The following is a 25,825-nucleotide window of genomic DNA, read 5'->3' as shown; positions in this document are numbered from 1 at the left end:
ATGAGCACCGCCGCCTTCCACATCTCCAGCCTCCTGGAGAAGATGACGTCCAGCGACAAGGACTTCAGGTGCGCCCCGCCGCCCGCCCCGCTGCCCGCCCCGCCTCCGCGGAGCCCTCGGTCTTCCTCCGCTCCCGAAGCGCCGGCCCGCCCCCAGGCCCCGCAGCCCCTGCCTCCCCCCACCCCCACACCCCTACCCCCGGCGTGAAGCCCACACCTCTCCCGCCTCAACGCCCCCACCGGAGGGTGACTCTCAGCTCTGCTTCACCTCCCGCCGTGCAAACTTCAGTCCCTGCCCCTGTCCCCCATCCAAGCCCCAGCTCCCCCTCTGCACCCTGCCTCTGCATAGGTGCCCAGCCCCCGTCTCGGCCCGCATTTGATGCTCCCACAGTGAAGCGAGGGTCCCGAGCGCTGCCTGTTCTTTCCGGCATTGGAACCCGGCCCCTTCCCGGGATCACACCCCGGGGTTGACTTTTTCACTGATAACCTCAGCACCCTCCTCCCTCTTCGCTCTTCCCCATATCACTCCAGGCTTTCTCCCTGCACATCAGGGCCCCCTTTCCCATCTCACCCCTCCCTTCCCTGGTTTTCTTTGACACTGCTTGAAGGGAGAGACTGGGCTGAGTGGCTTTGCAGGCACAGATAGATGATGGTTAGGGTGGAGGATTCTGGGTTTTGTGTGCCCACTCCTCTTCTTCCTCCTTCCGCCAGCATCAGGGAGCCACACAGGAACAGAGCTGAAAAGAATGGAGGAAACCTCTGGTCCAACCCCCTCAACCTGGGGGAGTGGGTGAGACTGAGGTCCAGGGAGGTGAAGGGATGTGTGTCCCATGGTCACACAGCCAATTCTGGACCCTCTGAGCTGAAAGGAGCCTGCAGAGACCAATATAGCTGCACCCACTAGTTGAACATTCCATCACTTTATCCCCATTCTACAGATAGGAAAACCGAGGTCCAGAGGCATGAAGGGCCTAGGTGCAGTCACAGAGCTAGGAAGTGGAAGACTGGAGGACCAAAACACAGAGGCTGAGATCCTAACAGGCCCTCTGATGCCAGCCGCCTGACTGGTGAGGGGATTGACCCCTCTGCCTTCTCCGGAAACCCGTTCCTCCACACCCCTCAAGAGCCTCTGATATAGCTTTAGTAGAGCCTTTGAGCCACAGTTCTGGCTCTAGATCCTGGCCCCAACCATTTCCTGGCTGTGTGACCGTGGACAGGCTGCTTAACCCGTCATGAACCTCAGCTTCTCTTTCTATAAATGCGGATATTAATAGAACCCACCTCAGAGGGTTGGTGTGAGGATGAAATGAGTTCATGCATGTGGAATGTTTAGATTAGTGGCTGGCACCAGGTAAGCACTTAATAAATGGACCCATGATTTGGTGCCTATCAGAAATCTGCCATGCTCTCTCCCCAGTCTGGGCCTTTACCTGGAAGTTCTATTCCCCGTCCTCATTTTCCCCCTTCACCTGGTTAGCTCCTACTCAGTTGTCACCTGTTTGGGATGCCTCCTGACACCCAGGCAGGTTTAGGCACCTCCTCTGAGCTCCCACACTTCTGCCCATGTTTCTGCCAGGTCACATCTCAGCCTTGGGAGACCCAGGGCTCCTGGACCACCAAACTGTGAGCTTCCTTTCTCGTCCCAGAGCCTGCTCTTTGTACCCAGTCAGTGCTCAGTGGATATTTTCTGTGTCCCAGGCTCCTTGCTGTGCTCTGCAGTGTCATCTCATCAGTCCACCTGTCCACCTGGGCGATAACGATTGCTCTTCCTGTTCTCCAAAGGCTTGCAGAGGTGAAGGGACTTGCCTGCGGTCACACAGCTGAGGGGATTTGTGCCACTGTTTCTAGAACCTTAGGTCTCGTCTCCAGGAGGGGTTGGTCCTGCCACCTAGAGCCTAAGGAGCCCTTTCAGCCTGCTCTGCCATCGGCCCTGAGAACATTTAAAACGACTCGGGCATAAGAGGATGGTGTCTATTTTTAAAGTCCAAATACCAGAGAGGCTGGGTCCTGCTGACCAGCTGTCCAGGCACCCATGTGGCTGAGTGTTTCAGCTGAGTCTCCTCTAAGGTTTCTCTGGAATGAAACGGAGACTGTGTCCTCTGGATCCTGGAGGCAAGCAGTGACTGCAAATGGAGGTCCCAGGCAGGGTGGAGGAAGTCTTTGATCCCTGTTATTCCGGGGCCCCCACTCTGTGGGCAGGAGGCTGCCCCGTTCCCACTCTGACTCTAACAGGGAAATGGGTAAACTGCGGGGGTGGGGGACAGGGTCTGGCAGGAATTGCCACATCATTTCTTGAAAACACAGTGGTATCGGTTGAGGAGCCAGGGGAACTGACTAGTGGGGCTGATTTTCCTCCCAACTTGCTGTGTGACACTGGGCAGTTCCTGCAACCTCTCTGAGCCTAGATTCCTCGTCTGCTAAGAACTCATTGCCCTCTTCACACCTCCCAAGGATGTTATGAAGTAGGGCAAAGAAAATTCTCATATTTTAGACGGAAAAAGCGGGACTCAGAGAGGAGTCAGTTGCTCAGGGTCACCCAGTTGATAAGTGACAAGACCAGTGTATTCACTTAAAGCCAAACGTTGGTGCTCAAGCTCTTGTCTACCAAGTCAAACACTTTCCTGTACACCCCCACTATCACCACCACATACATGTACACAGTGGAGCTTTCTTTCTCAGAGAGCTACGTGTTTCCAGGAACTGGGGTGGGGGTGTCTGCAATGCTGAGGCATAGTTCAGAAGGGTTGATTTCTGAGTTCAGGTTTTCACACAGCTGTTCGGCGTTGAGCCCTGTTAGAGGCTGACTCTATCTAACCTTCCTCCCTTCCTGCCTTCATTTTGCCAACCTCCTCCCCCCCACCCCCCCCCCAGGCCCTCTTTGGACCTGTTCTATGCTGGGCCTGGAGTCCCAGAGATGAAACTGACACGTCCCCGTGAGTTCCTCATTTAATGGGGGAGACACATTGGTGACCAAGTGTGCAGGGTGGTGTGAGAAGTACCTGATGGAGGGGCGCAGTTCTCTGAGGGGTCCTGTCCAGAGGAACCAGGTGCGCTGAGAGAGTGTGGGTAAGGGGGAAAGGCAGGTGGTCAGAGGAGTCATCCCTGAGGCTGATTTGAGCTGGGCCCTTGGCGGATGAATAGGCTTTCAGCGGGTGGAGGGGAAAGAAGGGACAGAAGGCGCATCTTGGGCAAAGGAGCACATCCCTTGGGTTGCCAGGCTGAGCTGGCTCTCCATGGACTGCAGCAGCAATGCAGCTTAGAGACCCTGCCTGCCTTCTGAGAATGCCCCTGCAGCTGGACAGACCTAGGAGTGCATGTGCCTCACCCAGGCCTTGGCCTGGCTCAGACCCAAGCCTCTCCCTTTACCTTATCTTGGCTGCTTCTCCTGTGATGGCCAGGCCCAGAGGTGGGCACAGTCAGCCCTGCCACTCCTTCCTTCTCTCAGCAGCTTGAGGCTTATCCCAACTATTAAAAATAAACAGCGGTGACATCGACAGGTGTCCTCCTGGTAACAGGATGGTGTGGGCCATCATGACATCCAGCAGCAGGTCTGCGCCTGCAAAAATGAGGCGGACTGTGACCAGTTTTGCAGGAGGTGGAGGGGAAGAGAGGACGAGGAGGCTTTTGGTTGACTGGCTCAAGCCAGAAAGCAAGGCTGGTGTGAGGAAGTGGGGTGGCCTGGTGGGTCAGCAAAAGCTGGAAGCTTCCTGGGGCCACCGCTCTTTGATCCTGACTTCATGGCATCTCTTCTTGCTGCTCTGTCCTGCTTTCTCCTCTAATGTCCACTCTCCAGGGCCTGAAAGAGCCTGTGAGCAGGTGGAGTGGGCCTGACGGGAACCTGGTGGCCTGGAGTGTGTGTGTGTCCCACCTAAAGAGGGCAGCCATGACTTGACTAGAGCCAGTTATTGTCACCAGGGACAGTAGGCCCAATTGTATTCAAATATTCTGTTTTCAAGAGAATCTGGAAATCATTACATTTATGACAACTCTCCCAAACATTTGCAAGGTGGACACAGCTGAGGGCTGCCAGTTTGAGACTCTGCCCTCCTTTCTGAATCTTGGCAGGAGTGGTGCTCCACAGTGCCCCCTGCAGCCCAACTCTCCATGACTTTGCAGCTCAATCTGCCACTGCATGGTCAAATGCCCTGAACAAGGGCATCAGGCCACACGGATCTGCCCATCTGGGGGTGGGTAGCCCTGGACTCTGATGACCACCTAGGTCAGGAGCCACAGCTGGGGATTGGTCAGCTGCTGACATCAGTGTCTAAGACATGCTCGGGCCCATCAGCATGGCCAAGGGTAGTGATTCTCCGAGTGTGGTCCCTGCCCCTCAACATCATCCAGGAACTTGTTAGAAATGCCCCAGCTCAGACCTACTGGTTCAGAAACCCTGGGAGTGGGGCCCAGCGGTGTTGGGCAGCCCTGCAGGTGGTTCTCACGCTGGCTACAGTTTGAGAGCCACTGGTCTAAGGGCAGGGGCTGAAGTGGAAGTGGGCAGGGGTAGCCCCTTCCACCTGTCTGGTGGAGAGGCTTCTTGCTGACACCTGACTTTGTTGAAAGGTGTCTGTTCAACTTTCTAGCATGAATGAGACGCGAATGATGTACTGTGTCTTTACAACAAGGGCAGTGCCACTTACTGAGTGTTTATGGACTGAGTTCTCACTGAGTGCTAAGCACATCACATGCATTGTCTCATTTTGTCTTCCATACGACCCCATGAGGCAAATCCTCTTCTCATCCCCGTTTTTCAGACAGGTAAACCACGGCTCAGCAGTGTGGAGTGGTTTGTCCAAGTTCACATTTGTTTAAATGGCAGAAGCAAGAGCCTCCGACCTTGAGACCCTAAGCATTTAGCTAGTGTGCTCTGCTCTGCCACTCCGGGTCGGCCCCAATGTGCAGTTGGTGCCTCTCACACATGCGTCTTCTTGTGGGAGCCTGACTATGTCCACAGCCTGGATCACCTACTTTCCCTTGAATCTTTGCATCAAGGTCTTCTTCTGGGAGAACCCTAAGAACGTCCCAAATCACTGGGGCCCGGGAGCTGCTTGAAAATCCTCCTCTGCCCTCCCTGCCCAGGTTCATGGCCACCAGTGACCTGATGTCAGAGCTGCAGAAGGACTCCATCCAGCTGGACGAGGACAGTGAGCGCAAGGTGGTAAAGATGCTGCTTAAGCTCCTAGAGGACAAGAATGGGGAGGTGCAGAACCTGGCAGTCAAGTGGTGAGTGTCGGCCTTGGGGGTGGGGGACAGGGAGGCACCCTCTGGCTCTGCTCCCCTAGTCGGGGAGCTCCCCAGGGGTCCCTGCCCCTTTGGGGTACAGTCTCTGAGAGAAGAATTGTTAAGCAGCTCTTGGAGTCCCAGTGGAGTTGGACAGTGACTTGGTCTGGGTTCCCCCAGAAGTAGACCCAGCAACAAGGATTCAATTGTAAGTTTATTTGAGGGGTGACCCCAGGAATAGGGACGTGAGGCAGGGAAGGGAGAAAGCCAATAAAGCCTGCGTTATCAAGCAAGTTACTGCTGTGGACAAGCAGAGCTTAGCCCTACTGGGGGCCCCTTAGAGTGTTCCCATGTGCCAGCTCTCTGTCAGTCCTTGACTGAGGGCTACTCCTGGGGTAGGGTGGAGGGTAATGCATTCCCTGGCACCTCCAGCCAGAGAAAGTGCTCAGGTACAGATGCAGGTGCTGGCACTGGAAGGTCAGGCTGGCGTGCACCAGCATGGTGAGAGCTAAAGGGACATGATGGCCCCAAAAGCCTTTGCTCTTGGCACCATGAGGCTGTGGTCCTCAAGTATGCACAGGACGTGGGGGGTGGGGGGGAGGCGGGGACGGGACGCGGGGGGAGGGGAACGGGTGGGCCAGACACTGAAGAATGGCGGGGGTCAATAGTCAACAGAGGATTGGGGCACTGCCTCTTTAACAGTACTCTGTGAGCTGGGCCCAGGCATTCTGGGCCATGGGAATTAATTTCAACTTGATTCAAAGAGCAAAGGGAATTCAGTGAAGAGTTTTATGCAGGACCGTGGCATGGTCAGGTGTGTGGTATGGAACAGAGAGAGGGTGGACTGTGGTTTCCCACCAGCACAACCAACATCCCCTTTTTACAGCAGGTAGTTGGAAGTACCCTTTTCCTCTCATGAAGTGAAATTCACACATATTATAACCTGCCTCTACACCATTTCAAAGCAGTATATATCATGCCCTCAACTGTAACGTAAAGAAGAAATAGAAGGACTGTGGCTCATAGTAAAATAGTATGTGTTTCAGTAAGTGCTCGGGCTTGACAGCAGAGTGATAATGAAATCGCAAGAAGCCCGCACCTCAGCCAGGCTCACTGTGAGTGCCCAGACTCACAGGAAGGTGAGGATGCTGGGGACTCAGATACTACAAGTGGCACTGCTCTTAGTGATACGTTTTTCTGAAATGGTGACTATCTCCTTGTAAAGTTTTCCAGAAAACAAAGTACAATCTTCCTTCGGTTTACCTGATAATTACATTGTTGGAAATTTTATGGTATATTAAAATAGTGCAAAAATTACGGGGAGAAGAATTGCAAAGCAGCTCTTGGGGTCCCAGTGGAGTTGGACAGTGACTTGGCTTGAGGGAACATAAGGGGCAGCCTGACTCAGGCTGAGCCTGGGGCTTTTGAACCCCCTCATTCCCTCCCTGTCAGCTTGGGTCCTCTGGTGGGCAAAGTGAAGGAGTACCAGGTGGAGACCATCGTGGATGCTCTCTGTGCCAACATGCGGTCAGACAAGGAGCAGCTCCGTGATATTGCTGGCATCGGCCTCAAGACTGTCCTGTCGGAGTTACCCCCTGCAGCCACAGGTACCCAGGCCCCAGGAACTAGGTACTATAATTATTTGTCCTAGTTTATGGTTAAAGAAACTGAGGCTCAGAGAGGTGAAGGGACTTATGTAAGGTCAACCAGCTAGTCGGTGGCAGAGAATTCAGATCCCTATCTAAAGTTCATGGCTCTGTGTCAGGAATGCTTTTAGCTGCAAGTTACAAAATGTAACTCGTGGCATCTTAAAAAAGTAGAGGATCAGCAGTTCCATTTTTGCAGCAATTCATTTAGCAGCTCAAGTAGGACCGGGTTGAGTCTCTGTCCAAGTCTCTTGCCCTTTATAAGAAAAACATGTGTTTCCCTAAACCCCCAGAATGGGGTCATCTGGCCCCTCCTAGCAGTAAGGGAGTCCAGGAAAGGAAATGCTTAACTTTTCCCTTCACCCTGGTGGAAGGAGGGGTTGGGTATGGGGTGAACCAGCCAGCAGGTTGCCCATCCATTCTAGCTCCCTGAGTGTCACCTTAAGTTCGGTCAGGACTTTGGGTCAAGCATGGGACCACGCAGGCTCTGGATTTCCTGGGTCAGCAGATCAAAGGCTGACCAGAGGTAGAGGCCAGCTCTGCAACTCACCATGCCCATCTTGTGCTCTGTGCAGGCTCCGGCCTGGCCACCAACGTGTGCCGGAAGATTACCGGCCAGCTCACCAGTGCCATTGCCCAGCAGGAGGACGTGGCCGTGCAGCTGGAAGCCCTGGACATCCTCTCTGACATGCTGAGCAGGTGCAGGAGGCCACCCCGGGCAAGAAGGATCGGGGTAGGAGGGGGAGCAAAGGGGACAGGGAAGGATTTAAATCCACAGACCCAGCACCTTCTGCAATCCAGGCCCTGTGCTCAGGGCTCCTTAATCAGCCCTGCAGTCCTGCAAAGGAGAACTCGTTTGTCACAATTTTATAGGCTGTGAGAGGTGTGGTGACCTGCCCGAAGTCACACTCTCGGTAAATGGCAGAACCTAGGATTTGAACTCAGGTCGCTCCATAGCTGAAGCCCAGGTGTGTTCCTCTTCCTCACCCCCTTCTTTTTCTTTTCTTTCTTCTTTTGAGCTAATATAGCTGGGCCTTTCTTTTAAATTGTACTGAACATTTTTAAGCATTCATTCATTCAACCTCCCAAGATTTGAGCACCTACTTGGTGGCCAGAGAAATGTCAGGTGCTGGACTAGTTCTGCGAATGTGGCGTGGCTCAGTCTTGGTCCTTCCTAGAAAGGAGCTCACAGACACATCAACTGTGAGTAGAGTAAGAACCCCAGTAAGGGTAAGAGCAGGGCTTGTAGGAGCTCAGAGGAGGAGACCCTAACCCAGTTGGAGGGTGGGGACCCTTCCTAGAGAGGGTCTTGGTAGATAAGCCTTCAAGAGTGGGCAGGACTTGACTAGGCCTGGGCGGGCACCAGGGGGACACTGGAGGAGGAGACTGCGCTTGGCCCAGAGAGCAGAGGCAGGAGAAGACTTGAGGTCCCAGGGGTTATGCCAGGCATTCATGGGCTGGAGAGGGCGATGTGGAGAGATGAGGCCTGCGGGCTGGGCAGGAGCTGGAGGTGGGTGAGGTAACAATTATACTGAGGGTGTAAGGAGCCCGTGGAGGGTCTGTGGCAGGGGCTGAGGAATGCCACGTGCATATTTGTGAGTTTTAGATGGATCATCCTATTTCCAGTGTGCACGGTAGATGGAAGGGGGTGGGATAGGTAGGGAGACTGGTTTGGAGGCTTCTGCAGGCAGGTGAATTCAGGTTGTATTTTGGAAGTAGACTCCACAGGGCTTGGAGTGGGTGAGAGAGAGACTCAAGAATGATGCCCAGGGGTCTGGCTTTACTACCTGGGGGCACAGACCCAGGGCCATTGCTGTGGTGGATGCCCTCTGGGAGCAGGAACAGGTGCGGGGAAGAAGGCGATGGATTCACCTTGGGGCATGTTGAAGTTGAGGTACCTGGGAGGCCCCCACTCACCTGAAAACGTCATAGGGCAGGTTCTAAAGGCAGACTCTGTCTTGCTCACCTGAGCCCCCAGCACAGGCCCTATCACATAGGTAAACACATAAATAAATGGAATCCAGACGAGAGGTCTGGGCTGGAGGGAGAGAGATGGGAAGGTGAGGTCAATGTGTTAGTGCAGAGTGAAAGAAGAAAAGTTCTGAGGACAGAAAATGCACAAGCGTGGTCTAAAGGGGAGGACAGAAGCTGCTGAGGTGGGCAGGGGCTGCCTTCTACCCGCATAAAAACCGTTCTCTTGTGTTGCCTCTTGCCTTGAGCTCAGAGCTCAGCTTTTTCGGAGGGCACTGGGGAGCCATAAAGGAGATTGAGGGAGATAAGCAGAGGAGTAGGTTTTAGACTGCTCTGGTCTGTGTGTGGGGGATGGACACTGAGGCCAGGTCCAGACTCCCAGGAAATCAGGACAGCCTCACTGTAGCCCCCCCCATACCTATTACCATTGTGCCTTCTTCCCAAGCCGGGAGCCGGGACAGCTGGGTTCAAGTTCTGGCCTTGCATTTCTTGGCTGGGTAGCCTTGAGAAAGTCCCTTCCCCTCTCTGCTTTCTTTACGTAATAATAATAAATAATCACACCACACAGTTGCAGGGTGCCTTTCCATTTAACAAGGGCAATTGGGCTGTTAAATTCCTGGGAGCCGGCCAGGAGAGGATGGGGAGTGATGAGGCGCCTGGCTCAGGGTGCTCACCCAGTGGGCCCGCCTGACGCCCCTTCCGGCTCCCCAGGCTGGGCCCCCCGCTCGGTGCCTTCCACGCCAGCCTCCTGCAATGTCTCCTGCCTCAGCTGAGCAGTCCACGCCTGGCCGTGCGCAAGCGAGCTGTCGGGGCCCTGGGCCACCTGGCGGCTGCCTGCAGCACCGACCTCTTCGTCGAGCTCGCCGACCACCTGCTGGACCGGCTGCCGGGCCCACGCGCACCCGCCAGCCCCGCTGCCATCCGCACCCTGATCCAGTGTTTGGGCAGCGTAGGCCGCCAGGCCGGCCACCGCCTGGGTAAGGGAGCTGGGTTCCTGGACAAGGAGGCGGGGTCTAGGCGAGTAGGTGCTGGGGAACGGAGCCAGGCCCCAGGCTGAGGGGGCGGGGCCTGGGGCGGGCCACCTCTAGAAGGGGGCGGGGTTAATCGTTTGGAAGGGGAGAGTGGGGGCCCTGAGAGCCATCTGCTTCTGAGCCTCAGATCATTATAAACCATGTCACCAAACTTACTGGCAAATAAAATGTTTTAAAAATAAACAAGTGCTCGCTTTGGCAGCACATGTACTAAAGATTTAAAAAGTAAAAATATTTCTATCTTCTTATTTCGACAAATATACCTTCATAACAACCTGTAAGCCAGGTGTGAATTTTTGAAGTTTTTACTGGGAGAATATACATACAATAAAGCACACTGTTTAGGTGCACCATTCAGTGTGTTTCCGCCTTTGGGTCCAGCCATGGAACTACCACAGTCAAGATGCAGAACATTCCCATTACTCCCAAACGTTTCCTGTGCCCTCTGTAGTCCATCTCTTCCTTAGGCGCCTCCCCCGCCCCCCCCCGCCCCCCCCCCCCCCCGCCACCGGTCTGTTTTCTGTGACCATAAATTAATTTTATGGAAATGGAATCCTGCAATCAGGTTTGAATTTATTCTCAAACGCCTTGGAGTTCCGGGCTAGAAAAAGTCAGTGTGGGTAGAGTTAGCCATGGTCTGCCCCTCCCTTCCCTCTGGCTCTCTCCCGGAGCACGGCCTTATGCACACCTGGGGACCCCAGCCCGCAGTCCACACTCTGTCTACTCCCGCCCTTCTTCTTCTCCACCCTCTCACGACAAATCGCAGCCACCCCTTGGCCACTCTTGGGAGCATGGACCCAGGAAAGAGGCCTGCACAGGCCCCAGACAAAGGTTCAGGGTCGGGGGGGGGGGGGGGGGCAGGAAAGTGGGGAAGGGTGTCGCTGGAGAAAGGCTAAAGGGGACCCTCTAAAGCCCAGGGATCAGGCAAGGGCCCCTCTTGTCTGGTCTCGAAGGGCAGTACCTGCTTCTCCCCTTTCTCCACCCAGGGCTACAACCTAGTACAGGAAATAAGGCAAGGACATGTAATCATTTCAGCAACAGGTGCTACTTACTGAGCTCCTGCTCTGTGCCAGGACCTGGGCGAAGCTCTTGATCTGCATCGTATTAATCTTCACAAAATCTCTATCTGGTAGGCATTGTTGTCTCTGCTGTGAAGATGAGTAGACCAAGGTCAGAGAAGTGCTGTGACATGCCCAGGCTCCCAGAACTCATAGGTAGCAACGTCAGAGCTAGAACCCACATCTGCTCGACTCTGAAGCCTCTGAGTTGAGTTTGAGGATGCAGGTGCAGGGACAGACTGAGTGTTGGGGGCTAGGAGAGCCTGGGAGAGGGGCTGGCCTGTCCTCAGGGACCCACCTGGCCTTACAGGGGCCCACCTGGACCGCTTGGTGCCTCTGGTGGAGGAGTTCTGCAACCTGGATGATGATGAGCTCCGGGAGTCCTGCCTCCAGGCCTTTGAAGCCTTCCTGAGGAGGTAGGTGCCGTGGGAAGCTGGGAGATGGGGGCCCCAGAGTTTCTTCGGGAAGTTGGTGGGGCAGGGTTGGGGGCAGGATGCTGGCCTCAGAGCAGTAAGATCTCAGGACTCATCCCCGGGCCCCACTGCCTACCCTGTCCTGCCTGGGTCCACCAAAGCCTCCCTCTCCCACCTCACAGGTGCCCCAAGGAGATGGGCCCTCACGTGCCCAATGTAACCAGCCTGTGCCTCCAGTACATGAAACATGACCCCAACTATAACTATGACAGTGACGGGGATGAGGAGCAGATGGAGACAGAGGATAGTGAATTCAGTGAGCAAGGTGGGTGACCCGCTTGAGGAGGGTGGAAATGAGTGCAGCCCTCCTGGGACCCCCTTCCCCAGCCAAAGATGGGCCACAGTTAGTGCCCTTATCCTGATCCCAGCTGTTCCTCAGGCTCCAGCCCTGCCTTCCACAATCTGGATTCTCCACTGTCCCCATCCTTTCTGACTGCACAGTAAGGGTAGTAGTAATCACTAACATTTATTGAGCATCTGCCGGTGTCCCAAGCACTCTCTTATTTCAGGTTCCTTACAGGGACCCTAGAAAACCAGGTGTTTATTATTAGCCCTGTATTTTAGACAAGGAAACTGAGACTGTGAGGAGTGATTTGCCTGAGATAGCACAGCTCTGAGGTAACACAGCTAGGAAGTGGCATAGCTGGGACTTGGAGCCATGTCTGTTAGACTTCCCTGCATCGCTGCCCTTTTAGTCATGGCTTCCAAGAGATAATCCTTTAACCCAGCGGAGTGAAGCTCGGATGGTAGAATGACATCTGGATGGGGAATGAACTCAGTGGCTACTTTCCTTCTGTGTCTGTGATCCAGTTCGTCACCCAGATGGGTGCCCCTCATGTTCTCAAAGCAGGGCATCCATGGAGGCCAAGGATTTGGGGTCTGATGGGGTACTTGGAATGAGATGGGATGGTGGGAGACAAGATTGGACAGTCATGTTGGGGCCTCGAATACCAAGCCAGGGAGATCGGGCATTTTTTTTGTCAGTAACAGGATATTTTTTTGTCAGTAACTGTGGATATTTCTTCATGGGTGGCATAGGGTGGAGGTAACAAATAATGGTCCTTCAGAAGGGACATCTGCTAAGCTGCCAGGATGCACCCATGGGACCATCCCGTGGGACAAGCTGGCTTGTCCAGATGCCAGCTCTGAGAGCTGAGTCGTCAACAGAGCAGTGTGGGTAAGAATACTGTGGCCTCTGAGCCTGTGACTAGGACCATGCCCCTCTGAGCCTTGGGTGTCTCCATAGGTGTTATAGGTGGGTGGGCCTCGTGGGCATGAATCTCAGCTATCCTGTTCCCGAGCTGTGTGCCCTCAGGAGAGTCTCATTATCTCTGATCTTTATTCTAGACATCTCTTCATCTATAAAATGGGGTTCAAGGCACTGTGTGGGCTCTGGCCTCTCAGGGGAGCTGTTTGTAGGAAGCCACACAAACAGAGCATTTCTTGCTTGGAAGCCAGGCAATCAGGACCCTGGCTGGGGCAGGGTGGGGTGGGCAATGCAAAAGGAGGCCCTGTTTTACCTCTTCCTTCTGGAATCCCCATAAATGAAACATTACACAGCCAGTCCTGAAACCAAAGGATGGGTTTGTGCCCCAAATGGATTCTCTAGGTCCTCATTAAAGACGTGGAAGTCAAGTTTTTCCCTGGTATAGTCACAATAGGGAGGAATATGGAGGCAGGAGGAGAACTTTGGTTTAATTCCAGCTATTTCCCTGCTCATGTAACTTGGGGCCAGCCGCTTCCCTCTGAGCCCCAATTTTCTCATCTCTACAATGGGAAAGTAATCCCCGTCTCACAAGGTCGTTGTGAGGCTAAAATGAGTTTGTGGATTTGACGTGCTTGGTGCCATCCCCAGCACACAGTAGGTGTTCATTAAATGGTAGGTAACATTCCTATTACAGGGGTAGGCAAAAGTAGGTTTACAGTTGTTCATATGGAAAATACAGTAATTAATAAACAAGAATACAAGAATACACTCTGTGATTCATGGACTCACAACTGTAACCCTACTTTTGCCCTCCCCTGTAGTGTGTAAGTAGTGATCATCAAAAGGTGAAACCCGGGCTTGGCTCCCTCTTCACCTCTCCACCCTGGGAGACCTCCTGGGTGGGGCAGGCAGCTCCCTGTCCATCTGCCACAGAGTGCAGGGCTCCATGGGTGTCTGGTTCCTGCCCCAGAGAGTGAGGACGAGTACAGTGACGATGATGACATGAGCTGGAAGGTGCGTCGGGCAGCAGCCAAGTGCATGGCAGCCTTGATCAGCTCTCGGCCTGACCTGCTACCCAACTTCCACTGCACCTTGGCGCCAGCGCTCATCCGCCGCTTCAGGGAGCGTGAGGAGAACGTCAAGGCTGATGTCTTCGTGGCCTACATCACGCTGCTTCGGCAAACGCGGCCCCCGAAGGGATGGGTGGAGGCCGTTGAGGAGCCTACCCAGACTGGCAGCAGCCTCCACATGCTGCGAGAACAGGTGGGCACACCTTCACCTCTCTCCCCCTCCACCCCCCCCCACTCACATCTTACCCTCCCACCTTCTCACAACCCTTCCATCCATCCACACACCCCACCATCTATCCATCCACTGGCGTGTGCATATTGAGCACCCACTGTGTGCCCGGCTCTGTGCATCAAGCTGGTGCACAGTGGGGAACAGGACCAATAAAAGCCCTGCCCTTGGACCCCTCAGTTTTGGGGTCTTGCTGATAGATTGGATGTGGAGGAAGGGGCAGGGAGGTGGCATGTGAGTGCTAGGCTCTGGCTGAAGCATGGAGTGCCGTTCCCCGAGGTGGCAGAACATGAAGAGGGCGATGTCCAGAGTTCTGTTCCGGACATTTATGTCCAAGATTCTCGGATGTTCAAATGGAGACATCAGGGGGGGCAGTCAGCACTCACGTCTGGTGTTGACAGTGTAGATCGGGTGTCATTGTGTGCTGGCATCTGGAGCTTGGGGAGCAGATGAGCTCATCCGGGGAGAACCCAGCTGGGGAAGAGAATGGGCCCTTGGGGTGTAGGGGGTGAGAGCCAGACTGCCTGTGTCATTTTGAGCAAGTTACTTAATCTCTCCGTACCTACTTCTCGATCTGTAAAGTGGGCCGAGCTGTAGTACCTGCTTCAGAAGGTCTGAGTATAGAATCAGGTGTCTGGTACAGGGCAAGTGATGGAAAGGTTGGGATGGAGCGATCCTCTCCATGCTGGGGTCCCCAATGGGCACCCAGCAAAGCCCCTCAGGAGTTGGGGTGTGGAAGCTCCCCGGGTGGTCACTGACGTCCCCTCACTTGCCCACAGGTGCCCCTTGTGATCAAGGCCCTACAACGGCAGCTGAAAGATCGGAGTGTCAGGGTCCGCCAGGGATGCTTCAGCCTCCTCACTGAGCTGGCGGGCATCCTCCCTGGCAGCCTGGCAGAGCACATGCCTGTGCTGGTAGCAGGTAGGATGGACTGGAACCTGGTATCTGCTGTCCTGGGCCTCTTCCAGAACCTGGCCCCCAATCCTTGAGGGTGCCCCTATTCAGCAACATACAGTGGCTCCCCATTGCCAGCCGTGAGAACAAGGCTGGAGTGCGGGCCCTACATCCTGGCTTCAGGTGGCCTTGTGTCCCTCAGCCCTGGCCCCAGCCGAACCCTGGCCTCTGAGAATCTGCTGCATCAGAGCCATCCAGCTCAAACTCCTGTGGGTGTTCCACCCTCGCACCCAGGGAGGACCGTGTTGGGTCAGGGTCTGTGGCCCATAATTTTCGCACCCATCCCGCAGGCATCGTCTTCTCACTGGCGGACCGCTCGAACTCCTCCACCATCCGGATGGATGCTCTGGCGTTCCTGCAGGGGCTGCTGGGCACAGAGCCTGCTGAGGCCTTCCATCCACACCTGCCCACCCTCCTGCCTCCGGTAATGGCCTGTGTGTCTGACCCTTTCTACAAGATCGCAGCCGAGGCCCTGCTGGTGCTACAGGAGCTGGTGCGGGCCCTGTGGCCCCTGGACAGGCCTCGGGTGCTGGACCCCGAGCCATATGTTGGAGAGATGTCTGCAGCCACCCTGGCACGGCTCCGTGCCACCGACCTGGACCAGGAGGTGAAGGAGCGGGCCATCTCCTGCATGGGCCACCTCGTGGGCCACCTGGGTGACCGGCTGGGGGATGACCTGCAGCCATCGCTGTTGCTCCTCCTGGACCGCCTGCGGAATGAGATCACCCGGCTGCCTGCTGTCAAGGCCCTGACGCTCGTGGCTCGGTCCCCGCTGCAGCTTGACCTGCAGCCCATCCTGGCCGAGTCACTGCCCATACTGGCCTCATTCCTGCGCAAGAACCAACGGGCGCTACGGCTGGCCACGCTGGCTGCCCTGGACGCCCTGGCCCAGCGCCAGGGACTCAGCCTCCCTCCATCTGCTGTTCGGGTTGTGTTGGCGGAGCTGCCTGCCCTGGTCAGCGAGAGTGACATGCATGTGGCCCAGCTGGCTGTAGACTTTCTAACCACAGTGACCCAGGCCCAGCCAGCCTCTTTGGCTGAGGTCAGTGGCCCTGTGCTCTCAGAGCTGCTGCAGTTGCTGCGTTCGCCCCTGTTGCCAGCAGGTGTGCTGGCAGCTGCCCAAGGCTTCTTGCAGGCTCTGGTGGGGACCCGGCCCCCGTGTGTGGACTACGCCAAGCTCATGGGCCTGCTCACGGCGCCTGTTTACGACCAGGCTGTGGACAGCGGGCCGGGCCTGCACAAGCAGGTGTTCCATTCTCTGGCTCGGTGTGTGGCAGCCCTCACAGCTGCCTGTCCCCAGGAGGCAGCAGGCACAGCAAACCGCCTGGTCTGCGATGCCAGGTCACCCAACTCCAGCACGGGGGTCAAGGTCCTGGCCTTCTTGTCGCTGGCTGAGGTGGGCCAGGTGGCCGGGCCCGGCCCCCAGCGGGAGCTGAAGGCTGTGCTCCTGGAAGCCTTAGGGTCACCCAGTGAGGACGTGAGGGCTGCAGCCTCCTATGCACTGGGCCGTGTGGGCGCTGGGAACCTGCCCGATTTTTTGCCCTTCCTGCTGGGACAGATAGAGGCCGAGCCCAGGCGGCAGTACCTGCTGCTGCAGTCGCTCAGGGAGGCCCTGGGGGCTGCCCAGCCTGAGAGCCTAAAGCCCTACGCCGAGGACATCTGGGCCCTGCTGTTCCAGCGCTGCGAGGGGGCCGAGGAGGGCACCCGGGGGGTAGTGGCTGAGTGCATCGGGAAGCTTGTTCTCGTGAACCCGCCATTCCTTCTGCCCCGACTCCGGAAGCAACTTGCTGCAGGTATGCGCCCAGATCACTGGTGGGCAGTTTGCCCCTGAGCTTCTGAGCATGCCACACAAAGTGAGCTAGTGTCTTGTGTGTGAGCTAAAGGCAGAGGAGTCGTGAAACACTGTTTCCTGAGACTTACAGGCCTCCTCCCGTGAGATCTCCGGAATGGAGGAGACTGAGTCCTTGATCTTCAACATAAACATTTCATGATGCCACTTTCATAATCCTTGGTGTGGACAGCACCCTCATGTTCCAGGCGAGGGTTAATAAAAGCAGTTCTCTGAGGGGCGAGGCACTGCAGCTGCGGAGTGCAGCTTTTAGGGGCTAGCTTGAGTCAGGAGCAAATGGAAATGTAGACTGAGATTGGATGCCATGCCCTGGGGTTTGGGGAGGGCCGGGCAGGAACCAGGGGGCAGGTTCTGGGTGGTCAGATCAGGGCACATCAGGGTGTTCCACAGCTCAGGGAGGAAGAAAGCAGATAGGTGTACCTGTGGGGCTATTTGGGCCCCTGAGGACGAAAGGCCTCCAGGCCTGGAGCTGGTCAGCTGGTCCCCGATAGGGTCACTGGGAGTATCATGTCACATAAGGTAGGCAGAGTGCGTTGTATAGTGTTGTGGTACCTAATCAACACGGCGTACCTGCTGCTGTTGCTATGTTGGTGGTTATGTTAAGCCCCTGCTGGGTTGATAAGAGCAGCTGTGTAGCCCTCACCCCTGCGTGAACAGGAAGAGCATTCCCTGAGGACATTCCCTGTTACACTCACAGGGCTCTTCACAAGGACCCCTGAGAGGCGAGTCTCAGGATGAGGAGCAGCCCTGCCTTTTCTAAGCTCTGGTTTGTTTCTGCCTCGTGCATTCTGTTGAACCAGCTAACCAGTCCCATGTTCTTTTTACCACTGGTTTCGGAAAGGAAAGCTCAGAGCCAAACTGGTGGCCTGCTTCTAGTGAGTTCACGAGACTTCCCAGTTGCCTCTCCCTGTAAGCCCCTTACTCTAGTCTCCATCTCACTTGCCTTCCTTTAAAAAAAAATATTTTTATTCATTTCAGAGAGGAAGGGAGAGAGATAGAGAGGTAGAAACATCAATGAGAGAGAGACATCATTGATTGGCTGCCTCCTGCACGCCCCCTACTGGGGATTGAGCCGGAAACCCCGGGCATGTGCCCTGACCCCTGACTGGGAATCAAACCCAAGACCTCTTGGTTCCTGGATCGACACTCAGCTGCTGAGCCACACCGGCTGGGCTGCTCTTGAGTTCTTGGTTCTCTGTATCTGGCAATGTGGTTACCTACAAACGGACAGTTTTACTCTCTCAGCCGCAGCAGGAAGAATCAGGAAGATTCTAGGCTGCCAAGGGAAATGGTAGCATTGACTTTCCCAAAGATTTTGGGGAGTTTCAGGTGGGGAGAGGTATATTTTTGTCTTCCATGGAAGCAGAGGAGAGTCTTGGCATCTTCTGACCTGTGGATATCCAGGATTGGCCCTGCCCCTCATCAAGCCACTGCCCCTTGTCCTGCAGGTCAGCCGAACACCCGGAGCACTGTCATCACAGCGGTCAAGTTCCTCATCTTGGACCAGCCCCATCCCATTGACCCCCTCCTAAAGAGTTTCATTGGTGAGTAGAGCATCCCCTCTGTCTCCAGCCCCATTCAGTCCCCTACACAGCCCTTGAGCTTTAGCTGATTTTTTTTTTTTACACATAAACTGAAGGGAGTTGGAGAGCAGGAGACCATCTCATCATCATGACAGCAGCAGGGCCTGGGTTCAAACCCCCTTTGCTGCCACTGAGTTACTGAGTGAACCCAACATGCCCCTTCTCACCTCTGAGCCTCAGTTTCCTTATCTGTAAAATGGGGACATGAAAATCTGCAGTTCTAAGGTTTTGGAGACTCCATGTAGTATAATTGAGGGAGAAAGTGCTCCATGACCACACAAGCTCTTAGAAGAGGAAAACTACCAACCTCTCTAACACTTTGGCTTCAGTGGGCACCGAGCTGGGCAGGGCTGCACCATGGCAAGGGAGAGTGGATCCCTGACTTGTCCCTGTCAGAGGGACCTTCTGGCCTGAGGAGCTCAAGGAGCCTTCGTTGGGAGGAGGCTTAGTCCTCCTTCATTGGAGCCTCTGCAGGACCAGGCTCACTTCTTCAGAGCTCCAAGCCTATGGGTATTTGTTGTTGTTGTTATATATATATTTAAATATACTTTTATTGATTTCAGAGAGGAAGGGAGAGGGAGAAAGAGAGAGAAACATCAATGATGAGAGAGAATCACTGATTGGCTGCCTCCTGCATGCCCTCTACTGGGGACTGAGCCCACAACCTGGGCATATGCCCTGACCGTAAATTGAACTTGTGACCTCATGATTCAGGGGTCGATGCTCAACCACTGAGGCACATAGGCCGGCACCAGTTCTTGATTTTATTTATTTATTGAATATATAAAACATTAACACAGTTATTAAGAAGTCTAAACTATACAAAAGATATGCTCAGTAAAGTATGACTTTGTGTAAGTTTATTCACCTCTCTGATCTTCAGGCGCCTCATCTATAATAATATCAGGTTAACATTCGTAGGATCTTTGCCTTGTGCCAGGTCCTCTGCTATGTGCTTTATATACTACCACATTTTAAGTCATAAACACATTGCTACAGAATAGATACTGCTATTATCCCCATTTTACAGATGAGGATATCGAAGTTCTCCAAGGTCCCAGAATTAGGAAGTGGTAGAATTTAGATTTGAACCCAGGCCAGACTTGAGTCCACATTCTTATCTGGACTTTGAAGGCTGTTGTGCAAAGTAGATGCTCAGAACATGTTCACCCCCATTCAGCCAGGTATGCATGACTCACATGGACCCGGTAACTGATTTGGGGGTAGAGATGGTTTGTGTCTTGGCTGTGCCAGCTCTCACATCCCCTCTCATTTTTCTGCCGCCAGGAGAGTTCATGGAGAGTCTGCAGGACCCAGACCTGAACGTGCGCAGGGCCACTCTGACTTTCTTCAACTCAGCCGTGCACAATAAGCCCTCGTTGGTCCGGGACCTGCTGAATGACATCCTCCCCCTCCTCTACCGGGAGACAAAGATCCGCCGAGACCTTATCCGAGAGGTGAGGCTGGGGGAGGACTGAGCGGGAGCTTTGGGACTGACTGGTGGGGCTATGCTGAGGATTAGGGTCCAACTCATCAGATGACGAGGCTCCATGGCCTAGGTCAAGTCTGGACCCTCCACTTCCCAGCTGTGTGACCCTGCCAGGGCAACTTAATCCACTCTGAGCCTCAGTTTCTCCTCACAGGTAAAATGAGCAACAGAAGTGGGGTATGCAGCAGGAACTAGGGGAGGTGTTCCTATACTCTGGGGTCACATCCTTCCCTCCTGCAGGTGGAGATGGGGCCCTTTAAGCACACAGTGGATGATGGGCTGGATGTGCGGAAGGCAGCCTTCGAGTGCATGTACTCACTGCTCGAGAGCTGTCTGGGCCAGCTGGTCATCTGCGAGTTCCTGAACCATGTGGAGGATGGCCTGAAGGACCACTATGATATCCGGGTAGGATAAGCCCCCTGCCAGAACCATGCCCACCCCATACCAAGGGGACAGCCAGGCACCACTGGGCCCACTGCTTGTTTGTCCCTCACTTCCTACCCCAGGAACCCCCATGAAAATAGCAGTATTGTTTTTTTCTGATAAGAACCCATGTCTCACTCTAGCTGGTTTAGCTCAGTGGATAGAGCATTGGCCTGCGGACTGAAGGGTCCTGGGTTCGATTCTGGTCAAAGGCACATACCCAGGTTGCAGGCTCGATCCCCAGTAGGGGGCATGCAGGAAGCAGCCGATCAGTGATTCTCTCTCATTATTGATCTTTCTATCTCTTTCCCTTTTCCTCCCTCTCTGAAATCAATAAAAATATATTTAAAAAAAAGAACCCATGTCTCAAACACCTTTGGTGGGAGTCTACACTGGCAAGCTCTTTGGATGGTTTGGCAATAACTAGAACAATTTATAAGTCTCAGACATACCCTTTGACCCAGCCTTCCCATGTCCATGAGCCTCTGGACTGATTCCTGCACATGTTCAGAGTTTTATGTTCAAGATTTTTCTTCACTGATTTCTGGTAATTGGGAAAATCTGGCAGCTACCTAAATGTCCACTTACGGAGAACTGGCTCCATAAACTGGGTACCTCCAGTCATGGAATCCTAGCCACATTAAAGAGTGAGCTAGTTCTCTGTGTACTGATGTGAAAGATGGCCAAGACCCACTGCGTGATCAAAGTGAGTTATTTTTAATGGGTTCTTCCCATGCTTGAGCAAGTCTTTCTGTTCTTCTTTCCCATTCTGGCCAATGCCCTTCTTGCCTGACCTCCAGGGAGCACAGGACAGGGCCTGGGCATTAGCGCAAACTTTGGGATGATTTTAAAAATGCAAAAATAAACAAAAAAAATTGTGTGAACCAGCTAAATACATCTACAGACCTGGATTCAGCCTGGAGAATAATGGTGACCGCTTTTGAAAATGGTAAAGTCCCTGTAAATGATACACAGTATAAAGGGTGGTCGTTTGAAATCCGTATTTCCTATCCAGCCCCTTTTGGTCCTGAGGAGGGTGGGTGAGACATCTATTGAGCAACCTACGGTTATCTCATCAAGCCTTCTCATTAACCTTTGGAGAGTGAGTTTAGATGCCCAGTTTGCAGGGGAGAAACCAGAGACCTGGCTAGTTCAAGGACACAAGGCAGGAAGTGGAGGAGCCCTGGGTCATAGCTTTTTGCTGTTCTGCCCCAGTCTTCTTTTGCTGTGGGGCATGTGGAGGGCAGGGTAGATAGCTGGTGGGGATGGACAGGACATATTCATTTCCAAACAACCTCCCTTTATATTGTGTATCGTTTGTGAGGATTTTAACATTTTCAAAAGAGGTCATCATTATTCTCCTGCATGCTGAATCCAGGCCTGTAGGCATGTTCATTGGCTCATAAAGTTGTTATTTTCTATTTATTGATTGATTTTAGAGAGAGGGTTCCTGAACCATGTGGAGGATGGCCTGGGGGAGAGTGGGGGGGGCAGGGGGGGAGATTGATTTGTTGGTCCACTTGTTTTCGCATTCATTGATTGACTCTTGTCCCTGACCAGGGATTGAACCTACAACCTTGGTGTCTCAGAACAGCACCCTAACCAACTGAGCTACCTGACCAGGGCTGGCTCACATAGTTTTTGTTTAAATCAGGTGCCAACATTTAAAAATTGAGAGATATACATGAAAATCAGGGTTTCTTTTGAAAACAGTCTGTCAAGTCTGGGCCACATTCCCATCTAGCCACAATAGGGTGGAGCTTAGTAGCTGCTTCTGGAGTGTAGACTCCTTACTCCTTCCCAGTTCCCATCTGGCCCCCTTCACTCATGAACAGTACCTGCCTGGCCCAGTTGGTATCTGAGCTTGAGAATTGCACTCTCCCCCCCACCCCCCGCCCCCGCACCTGGTGCCTCTTCTGATCTGATTTTCTTCAGGACAATCTAGTTGGCATAGTTGGTGTTACCAGACACTGGCAGGGGTGTGAGTGGGAATTAGTGCTCAAGTTTGGACTTGAGCTCCAGGTATTGGGTCCAGAGTCTTGGATCTTCCCCAGGGCCTGCTTCTTTTGGTCCTGGGCCATCTCACCAAGTACTGTCTCCTTCCTCCTGGGCAGATGCTGACCTTCATCATGCTCGCACGATTGGCTACCCTGTGTCCTGTGCCCGTCCTGCAGAGGGTGGACCGGCTCATTGAGCCACTCAGGGCCACCTGTATTGCCAAAGTAAGCCCCTGTCCAGCCCTGTAGGCCCCCTGCTGATAGTTCAGTTACCATTTACCAAGAACCTCCTAAGGTACAGGTGGTGTGGGAAGGGCTTATTTTAATCATTGTCATCCTATGAAGTAGTTCTTATTACTTCTTATTCTTACCATTGTATACACAGGGAACAGAGGCTCGGAGAGGCCAAGTTGTTGGCTGAGGCTACACAGCTAGTAAATTGCAGAACTAGGATTCAAACCCAGCTCTGTCTCTGTCATTCATTAAATATTTCCTGTGTGCCAGGCCTTGTGTAAGGTACTAGGGACACAGCATTGAACATGATGGGCTCCCTCTTCTCACATCTGGATTGGGAAACTGAGGCACTCTTAGACAGAAATAATTTGTTGACTGATTAGTATGGGGCAGAGTTGCTGCTAGACTGGAGTGCCTCAAGGGTCCAGTGTAGGGATCCGGGGCAAAAGGTCTCATGGAAAGCTGCAGTGTTGAGAACAGAGCCTGGCACACTTAGAGGGTAAATTACCCAGTAAATACCTATTGAGTGAAGAACTAATTTGAGTTTTGGAAGAGCAAAAGACTTAATCACAAAGAGGGCAGAGTATTTTAGATTGGAGCTTAACGAGGAGAGACACCCATACAGCAGTAATTTCCAAGTAGTAACACCTTTTCAAAAAAAATTTTTATGTGGATAAAACAGATAAAATTGGTAACTTATTAATAGAAACCTGCCTTGCAAATTTCTATTCTTAACATATACTTAGTATGAAGTCAAGGAAAACAGTGGTACTGCAGGCCTACTGAACTCTTGGGTCTCTGTGGCCAAATATCTCTGGTGTACTTTGAACCGTACTGCATGGAGAAAAATCCAGGTCACAGGAAGGAGCTGCAAATGGCATCGCAGGGTCAGGACACCCTTCACTCACTTTCATCTGAGGCCTGCACGAAAGCCACTCCGTCTGGTTGCTCAGGGGATGCCATTTGTCGAGCACAGTGATGAGAGCTTGTCACATCCATGTCCCCAATCCCGCATCCACAATTCTGAATCCTACAAAGCTCTGGAAACTAAAAGACTATAGTAACTTGTTTGGCACCAAAACTTAACTTTAACGGGCACCAGGCTGTTTATGACCTTATTTCCCTCTTTGTGATATTCATAATATTCTTAAATTTTTTCCTAAACTTAGTGGGGGAAATACTAGTGTATTTGATTACAGGGTATTGTATCAGACTATTGCCTGATTATCTGCATACTATCACCTTTCTAAAACCCCTCAAATTCCTTAATTTCAAAAGCACATTTGGCATTACGGGTTTCAGAGAAGGGTGTGGGCCTGCAAGGTCCTTTAATCCTCATAGCAGCCCTATAAGAGGAGGCTTTTATTTATAGTTGGGGAAGTGAGGGACAAAAGTTTCTACCTGAAGTCACAGCTCTCACCGGGCAGAGCCATTTGAACCCAGGACTGTCCAACCCCATACCAAGCTCTTAACCATTAGATTTTGAGGGGGAAGAGACTAGTGTTGTCTGGGTTATCATGGAGGGCCTTTATTCCATAAGCATAGGAGAATTTCTAAGATTCTCTAAATGGGAGAGGGTGGGGATGAGGTAACAGTGAACATTTTGCACTGATTATCACCTTGGATTTATTATAAAAAATAAAGGTAATTTAGATTGGCTACTCAGAGGCCCTTTGGGTGACTTTGAAGCTGATTTGAATGAGAAAGCCCAGAGGTGGAGGGAACCCTCAGGAGGCTGCAACCATAGATTGTGAAGCAAGGGAGAGTGCCATAGGTGGTGGAGAGGAAGCCAGACTGTGGTGCAAGGACAGACTCAATAAAGGATGGCTCATTGTTGTTTCCCACTTTAGGTCAAAGCTGGTTCTGTGAAGCAGGAGTTCGAGAAGCAAGATGAACTGAAGCGCTCTGCCATGAGAGCAGTGGCCGCCTTGCTGACCATCCCAGAAGTGGGGAAAAGCCCCATCATGGCTGACTTCTCTGCCCAAATCAGATCCAACCCCGAACTTGCCACCCTCTTTGAGAGCATCCAGAAGGATTCTGCTTCAGCTCCCAACACAGATTCAATGGAGCTCAGCTAGTCTTAGCCCACCCCCTAGATGGGCCCTTCCTCAAGAGAAGGGGGCCCACCCAGGCCTGAGGTCTCAGCCTCTCTCCCACCACCAAAGGCCACTGGCCTTTACCCCTACTTTCATCTCCCTGGGGGCCCTCCTATTCCTCTTTGGGGTTTACAGTGCCTTCTCCAGGGACCCTAACTCATAGGTTCCCCAACCTGGAGCTTAAGGCTGCCAACAGTTGGGACCTTTAACTCAGGACAGCCATTCACAGCACCGGGGTGGAATTTCTGTGTGAATTCACATCACAAGGTAGATGCGACCTCACACTGATCTAGTTCTTTCAAGCTGGTGAGGCACTGCTTCACAAAATACTTAAGTCTTTACTCTTGTGCTCACAGCTGTGAGGTTAGGAGGCAGCAGGCTGGCCTTTCTTCCCACTAGTGCCCCGTATTTGTCACACCATTCTCATTTTACAATTCATTTGATTAAATTGATAATACCAAGAATTAGTGCTTTGGCTGGGCATCTTAAAAACTCAAGATACTTTTGAGTTATTCATTTTAGAATAAAAAAATAGATTCCAATAGGCAGTTATAAATCAGAAAGGTTTTCTTGCAGGGGGAAGTGTGTGGGTAGTGAATTACACCTAATGTGTTTTTCTAATTTCAAAACTTTATGAAATAAACTGGTAAACAGCAAAGCACTACTAAGTACAAACCATCTTTCATGTCACCCCACCTAGGCATAACCAGTTGGTTTGTCCTCCTAAGGTTTTGAATGTGTCCTTTTTAGAAACTTTCTTATAGAATTATGCGACAGGCCAAAGAATTTTCTGTGCTATCAGAAAATAGGTTAATAAAGGAGATCCTAAGCTACAATTTTCTCTGCACAATTCTTCGTCAGTAGTCACACCATTTATCAGTACATGTCCCAAGTCAATTGAAAGACATCATGAAAATGACCAACATTTACTTCACAAATGTTTCATACTAGGTTTTGAACAGGAAGCAGTCAACCTGTAAGACATTTATCTACTCAGAGCAAGCCTTACATCCAGGCATGGCTAATACAGGGTGTCACCCTGTATTGTATTTTTGGACAGAAGCTATATGGTGCTATTTCAACACCGAACAAGAATTTAATGAAGACCTTTACCTGGATCCTTTTCATGCATTTTCTCAATCTCCACAAGAACCACAGAACAATTTATTCAACTTTACAAAAAGTGAGACTAAGAACAGCTTGATCCAAGCTGCAAGGTCCTTCAATGAAGTCTCAGAACCTACCTTGGTCTGAGGGCCAAGTCTTCCCCAGACCTAACTGGAGCTGACCAAGGCTGGT

At 52.7% G+C, this 25,825-nt stretch overlaps 1 protein-coding gene across 1 annotated transcript; it reads left to right on the top strand.

Moving 5' to 3' along the window:
- On the top strand, nucleotides 1-25,825 carry CAND2 (cullin associated and neddylation dissociated 2 (putative); the record flags this gene model as incomplete). Its single annotated transcript, XM_079794468.1, has 15 exons — nucleotides 1-68; nucleotides 5,076-5,219; nucleotides 6,669-6,823; nucleotides 7,438-7,561; nucleotides 9,545-9,810; nucleotides 11,233-11,338; nucleotides 11,518-11,660; nucleotides 13,573-13,865; nucleotides 14,681-14,822; nucleotides 15,146-16,648; nucleotides 18,153-18,248; nucleotides 19,575-19,744; nucleotides 20,017-20,181; nucleotides 22,314-22,421; nucleotides 24,281-25,825. 15 exons carry the CDS (start codon nucleotides 1-3, stop codon nucleotides 24,506-24,508), a joined length of 3,711 nt encoding a protein of 1,236 aa, XP_079650594.1. The 3' UTR covers nucleotides 24,509-25,825.

This window comes from Cnephaeus nilssonii (assembly GCF_951640355.1).
Source record: "Cnephaeus nilssonii genome assembly, chromosome: 17".
Taxonomy (NCBI): domain Eukaryota; kingdom Metazoa; phylum Chordata; class Mammalia; order Chiroptera; family Vespertilionidae; genus Cnephaeus; species Cnephaeus nilssonii.
This window is presented reverse-complemented; position numbering and strand designations above follow the sequence as displayed.